The sequence below is a fragment of the Gadus morhua genome, chromosome 1, assembly GCF_902167405.1.
Source record: "Gadus morhua chromosome 1, gadMor3.0, whole genome shotgun sequence".
Classification (NCBI taxonomy): domain Eukaryota; kingdom Metazoa; phylum Chordata; class Actinopteri; order Gadiformes; family Gadidae; genus Gadus; species Gadus morhua.
The window spans coordinates 19,019,210-19,026,533 of NC_044048.1; the positions used below are offsets into that span (position 1 = coordinate 19,019,210).

Consider the following 7,324-nt stretch of genomic DNA (forward strand, 5'->3'; position numbering starts at 1 on the left):
CAAAAACATGAGTATAAATAAAATAAGCTTATCATGACACTGGAGAATGAACTATGTTTTGATCTTTAATCCTTTAAGAGGAATGTTTTGGGGCAGGCCTTGCTAGCTGGGATATTGCGGCCTTGCTGGATCTCTTATTCGATTTTATGTCCTCCATAAGTATATTGGCTGGTTTACAGTTGGACCAGCTTTCACAAACGCAAGCTCACTTCCGTCATTTGACCAAGCGGTTGAAGTTGGATTGAATTCTCCCTATTTCCAATAAAACCGATTTGTTTAACAGGATATATTTTAATGTGGAACGTACAAGACTAAAGAATTTCATTGCCAGCGACTGCTCTGTAATTGTTGTGCATTTACCATCTTGAATCTTGAATCTTGAATCAAACAAACACTTGAGCTGTTGATGCTTCTGGGGGTTCTGAGGTCATCCAAAACAACAAACACACCTGTCTGTGTCACTCAACGTGTGTGCTTACCGTATGTGTATGTGTGTGTGCGTGTGTGTTTGCATGCTGTATGTGTGTTTGCATGCTGTATGTGTGTGTGCGTGCTGTTTCTGTGTGTGCGTGCTTTGTGTGTGTGTGTGTGTGTGTGTGTGTGTGTGTGTGTGTGCGTGCGTGCGTGTGTGTGCGTGTGAGTGTGTAAATCTTTATATTCATCCGACAGGCACAGTGTCCCCAACGGAGGACTTGCTTTGGCCAATGAGGGGACACCTCAGTATCCGAGGCTCTTTATGGATGACTGTGATTAATTACCTCATTTGATAGCACGATTGATGGGAAAAGTCTTGATTGAACATGAATTTGAGGTTGATGTTGAGGTTTAACCATCATGCAACCACTGAAGATGAGGCAAATGACCGAACTGTTGAGGAGAGCAGGGTTGGACAAAAGGAAGTGGCGGGACCAAGAATTTAGCAGAAATCAAGACTGAATAAAGTTACATTGAAGGCCTTTGGAGCGTCACAATCCCAAAGCTTGGAAATCTTCCACCACGTCAGTGTACGCTCTAATTATCACTTTTCCCCCTGAGCGGAGTGAATCTGTGTGAATATGTATGTGTGAATCTACAGCAGTCAATTATTCACGGCATGGCATAGGAGTTGCTCATTATAACCAACCCATAAATAAATAATATGTTCTGATTATTACCATTATTATTAACAAACGTCTTATTGTTTGACTTAGCCCACATCCTATGCTCACTTTTTGTTGTTGGGTGATAAATTCAAATCTGTCCTTCACTCGGCTAGAAAAACCAAAATGAAAAACCTCATACAAATTGCAAATTAAACTAAATTTACACCAGCCAACAATTATCACAACAGTATCATAATTTAAGTCGATAAGATATTCAGTATGATCTCGAATATTGTTCACCCAATTTTTCGCTGGGTAGGGTATTACAATAATGAACAAAAAAAGATGCAATCCCAAAACTCACACTTTCGATACATCGCATCCCATGCTAAATTTGTGCTGCTACTTCACACTGCATAGAAGACTGGTTTCACAGGCTGTCTAACCTCTATATTAAGCACAAAGTCTGGCACATCCTCTACGTCACTTCGAGTCAAAATCGCTCTCCAGTCCTTATGAAAGAGTATGTGACATATCAGCCCAAAATGAGTTGCCATTCGCCAATATTTATACACTCATGCTGTGACATTAATTCACTAAACGTCTTCTACTTTCAAATCATAGCTTATTTTGACATAGCTCTCTTCAAGCACTTTAAACTTTAAAAGGAAGCTGAAAGCCTTCAACAACCACCATTTTCAGATTCACCACAGCTCACGTGACGCTAGGCCATATCAATTAAGGGAATGTCCCTCCTGCAGTAGGGACGCGACGCAGAATGTCCCCAAAAGACAATATATCCAGCTGTCATTGGATCTGGATCCAATCAAATTTCACCAAGGAAGACAATTAGTTTACAATGTAACTATTAGCTTAAAGACTTTAAAGGATTTCATAACATAGCCATTTAATCCTGTACTGGTCATTCAGGTGTATTCTTTTTACAGAAGAGGAGAAACAGCTAGAAAAACTCTAAGCGACAAAATACCACCATCCAGTAAGATGGTGGTATTTTGTTGCTGGTGTCAAGGTCTGCAATAACAGCTCTGTCTGGACACAGAAGAACACTGTGCCCTCTCTTTACCTCCCTGTCCATCTCTCTCTCTCTCTCTCTCTCTCTCTCTCTCTCTCTCTCTCTCTCTCTCTCTCTCTCTCTCTCTCTCTCTCTCTCTCTCTCTCTCTCTCTATATATATATATATATATATATATATATATATATATATATACTTATATATATATATATGTCTATCCTTTACAATTCCACAAACATTAAACTAAACTGGAATCATACAAGCAATAAAAACAAGAGGGAATAATATTATTTGTAGAATAAACGTCTGCTTACTTATTGCTATGATAAGCAACATTGTGCTTATCATTAACACAACGGGCAATCTGTCTTACAACATCAACTGGATTTGACATATTCACATGTTTATCCTTGTAAAAGACGGCATAACAAGGTATGATTAATTGTTGAAAAACTCTGAATTTAGTCAAAAACATGCAAACGGGTATACTATTACACCACACACACACACACACACACACACACACACACACACACACACACACACACACACACACACACACACACACACACACACACACACACACACACACTCCAAGATCCTCTTGGTTTTTTGTACCATAACTTTCATTATTGCCTAATCCAGAGTGATACTCCTCTTCCCTCCATAAGAGCATCGTAGTAGAGTATACCTGCTATTCAGTATCCCCTGCTACTTTAATACAATGTTTATAGACACAACCCAGGTCAACCTATAACCCGCAATACTATCCTTTTACGGATTCCTGAGCACAATACACTATGGTAAACGCATCAGCCGTTCACGGTAAGTGGTGAAAATGCTCAATTTGGCCCGGTTACTTAAATCCTATTAAATATTTTGAAAACAATGCTATCATTTGTAATCGTTTTTGCTGTCAAATCAAAATGTGTTGTATGTAGCAGCCTATTTAAAACTGAGTTATTTTTCTATAATATACACTTTACAAGCCATGTTTAATAAATATGAATGCTCTACTGTAGGCCTATATGCACTATGTTATATTGTTGTTATTAAATTAAACGCATCCTTTCACCATCCTTGATCATTAGGATGAGCTATAATATATACGGACACACTTTTGCATCCTGGTTAAATTCCCTTTTACTGTCATACGCCTGCCTTCATGTGCTATTTCGGGCGGCAACAGTAATTGTTTTGCAAATTAGACGATATGTCACAACTCATCAGCCATGTTCAGAGAGATTAAGTTGGGAAGGCGGTGTCAAACATTAGGACCATTAGGGCTGCACGGCAGGCAGCAGCACTGTTTCCATAATGCTTCTAATCTCAAAACAAACCAATACATAGTACGCCTGTGGGCTAATATTTGAAGTTAATGTTGACAAGACAACACCCAAGTGACAACGTTGCATAACTTCAATAACCGTAAGGAGAGGAGGCAGATAACCGCTGAACTAGGACGGTCCCAATTCCACCACATCAATGGGGATCCGGTGGTCACCTTATACTCAACCTAAGACAACGTTTAAAGTAGGTCCATGACTATTTAAGTATCTGTACAATATCAACACCGCTTCACCATGGTGGGAAATAACTGTCCACGGGCAGAGAACTGACCTGTTTTTCAAGGGCTGACTCTTCAATTCGTAATACGTTTTTGGTTCCTCCTGAAACTCCTCTCCGACTTCGAAGTCGGGAACTATTCCCGATTCCGATTGCATAGTTACAGCAGTCTGTGTTTTAGACGCTGATAAACAGAGACGAGCGGTATGTCCACCGCTGTACGGTCAGCTGTTACACGCACAGTAGCCTACCACCAGCCGCTGTACGCCAACCGCCCGAGTACAAACCTCGAGCGCAAACGCCGCACAAAATTCTGTAGTTCTCAAGGGCAGACACGAGACCGATTTAAAGTGGGATGTAGGCTGGGAGAAACTACAATATCCATGACTTGAATCCTCGTCCCAAGGCGTTACCATCTCACGGTGGAACACCTTCGAACGGGCTGCCCCGAATTAGAGTTATCGTGAGGGAGAGGGTGGGACTTTCAGTTACATGGGTTTGGTGGCAAAAGTGAGGGCGGGACTTCTAATAGACGTATATCCGTTTCCGTTAAACGTTTCATATATATCACTTTTTTTAATGTTACTAAATACTCCATATTATTCTCCTTTCTTCTGCTGTCATCCTCCGTGTCGTGTTATTCATATTCTTGCTCCAGGGACTGTTAACTGGCGTAAACACCTCATAAGAAGTAAGAGACCGGAAATTATAGTGCGACAAACCGAGATAGCGCTGCAATGCAGGGTCCTCTATCAGCCGACATAACGCTAGAGAACTGTCAGTGTCAGCAGGTCTTTCATTGGCTAAAACATTTTCTGGGCTTTGCCTGCGCTCACTCTCCCTTGAAGTTTCATCCGAGTAATATGAAAACGGAAGAGGTAAAGTCCTGCAAATTTCCCGATAGGTGTGGCTTTTTTATGTTTCGAAGTCACACACAAATCGACCTCTTGATCTAAGTTATGACTGGGCAACCCTCATTCTGAAAAAATATACAGGCCTATATATTTTTCACAGCGATTAGTCATTTATCCGTCATAGTTTTTTCACAGTTTGGCCAATCATAAGGTCTAATGTAATAAACATTTTTTATCATTATTATATATGACTGATTATGATGTAGGACTATATGCTACATACTCGATTGAATTTTTTGTTTCTGCATAGTAATTAAGGCACATCAATACCAGCTGAACAGAAATCACATTTTCTGTGACTGATTATATTGCTTTGCTTCAGATCTGCTTCATATTATCTGCGAATGTGTTTTCCACATGCACCACTGGGGGGCATTATGTAGCCTTTTGAGCATTCAGTATAAAAGCCCTTTGCCATGACCATAGAAATGCAATTTCAACATTTGCATTTATCTCATCCTGCTGAACTGGTTCAGGTCTGGGCAAATATAGACTAAACCACGAATATTTTTAGATAACAAACCCATTTTAGACATTAGAACCGTTAATGTGTAGCTGACAGAAATAAACACTGTCATTTAATGGAATTAGCCCTAGGCCTAATGTTAAAATTTGCACCTATAGGCCTATATTGCAATTTATATAGCATTTTTGACCCTTGTTAAATATACGTTGTAATCTTAACCAATCTTATTTTGTATCACATTTTGAACGTCTGACGTTGACGTCAGATATTTTTTTCAAATGGCAATACCCTTTCTAAATTGAACGATGATTGTGATAACAGAGATACAACTGTATGCTTGTTGTCTATACGTACGTTAATATCCCCTTTACCGTTGCGTGTCTAGCGTCCTGAATTATTTAATTAGGCTTTATTTTGGACAGATGGTTTTCGAAAGAGGATAATTATTCATGTCTGATGACTACATGGGGGCGGGGAAGCTTGGCCCCATGTCATTAGGAGACTGACGATATCCGCGATCAAAAAGGAAATACTTAGCATTAACATTAACACTGGTTTTAAATGTAAATATTTCTTCCTAACCCAAAGATTCAAGGATATTTATTTCCATAATTATTGTCATTCAAGCAATGCCACCCTATTAAAAAGCTTCATTGCATATTTTATTACAAGATATATAAATGACTACTTTAAAATGAATGTCAGGCAATATAGGCAAGGCCTATATTACACAATATACTTCACACGTTGTGACCTCACACTATCCATAAAGCAAATATGTAATGGTTTAGGAGTGCTCCAGTTGTGAGTGCCTGGTTTCTTCTTAATATAGGCCCATGCAGTTTATTAATGCATATAGTTTGTACACCTGTATGATTGAATAACTGGTAGCAAATATATGTCAGCCGATTAGTGCATTTTCCAAATTCATGTAAAAATAAAATTAACAATAGGCATCGCCTATTGCATTCTTCAGGTCATAATATAATAATCAAATTTGCATGGTTAATCAATAACCATGTTGTGTCTGTCTCTCTCTTACGTTGTCCCTAATGGCTGTGATATCAAGTTAAGCATCTTACAGGGGTTGCAACAGGTCGAGGCGCTCCCCTCTTGCTGATGAACCTCGTTCATCATTCAATGGCTATTCTAAGGTTTAAGATTTGTTTTAAATTAAAAAATTGTGAACAATATCAAACGTGAAGTACAGCACCCAACCATGCCTGCTACTCATCACCCCTGGCATTTTTTTTTATTTTATTTGAGCCATCAGCACCTTATTACCCTTTTATTGTAGCAGCTGCTGGTCGAGAGGGCGGGAAGCATGCGAGAGGATCCATAATTGTAGCGTTATCTCGCACTACAGCAACGCAATTTCCGGTCTCTGACTTCCAATGAATTGCGTGCGGCGTGCCCCACACGTGCCAATTAACAGTCCCCGGAGCGAGAACAATAAGAGCATGAAAATATTAAAAACTACAACAACAAAGAAAAAAAAGGGGGAAATAACAACAATTTGACAAAGCAATATCCGAAACATGAAACGGAAACGGAAATCTCTATCGGAAGTCTCTCTCTCGCCAAACAGCGATGTAACTGAAAGTCCCGCCCACTCTCTCTCTCTCTCTCTCTCTCTCTCTCTCTCTCTCTCTCTCTCTCTCTCTCTCTCTCTCTCTCTCTCTCTCTCTCTCTCTCTCTCTCTCTCTCTCTCTCTCTCTCTCTCTCTCTCTCTCTCTCTCTCTCTCTCTCTCTCTCTCTCTCTCTCTCTCTCTCTCTCTCTCTCTCTCTCTCTCTCTCTCTCTCTCTCTCTCTCTCTCTCTCTCTCCCCCCCTCTCTCTCTCTTTCACTCTCTCTCTCTCTCTCTCTCTCTCTCTCTCTCTCTCTCTCTCTCTCTCTCTCTCTCTCTCTCTCACTCTCCCCCCCCCTCTCTCTCTCCCCCCCTCTCTCTCCCCCCTCTCTCTCTCTCTCTCTCTCTCTCCCCCTCTCTCTCTCTCTCTCTCTCCTCTCTCTCTCTCTCTCTCTCTCTCTCTCTCTCTCTCTCTCTCTCTCTCTCTCTCTCTCTCTCTCTCTCTCTCTCTCTCTCTCTCTCTCTCTCTCTCTCTCTCTCTCTCTCTCTCTCTCTCTCACACACTCTCTTCCCCCCTCTCTCTCTCTCCCCCCTCTCCCCCCCCCCCCTCTCGCTAATAACGCTCATTTGGGGCACCCCGCTCCGCGAGTTCCATGGTGAGACGAGCACGCCTGGGAGCCAGGGAAGGAGAGGGTGG

The 7,324-nt window shown here is 41.0% G+C and overlaps 1 protein-coding gene across 1 annotated transcript in view; it reads right to left on the reverse strand.

The window, feature by feature from the left end:
• The window catches only part of LOC115539443 (microphthalmia-associated transcription factor), a 33,400-nt gene extending 29,270 nt beyond the window's left edge, over positions 1 to 4,130 (reverse strand). Inside the window, exon 1 of the mRNA XM_030350631.1 lies at positions 3,735 to 4,130. Within this exon, the coding sequence (XP_030206491.1) occupies positions 3,735 to 3,838 (104 nt within the window). The 5' untranslated portion in view covers positions 3,839 to 4,130. The remainder of the gene's footprint in view (positions 1 to 3,734) is intronic.
• Between the last annotated feature and the right edge of the window lie 3,194 nt (positions 4,131 to 7,324).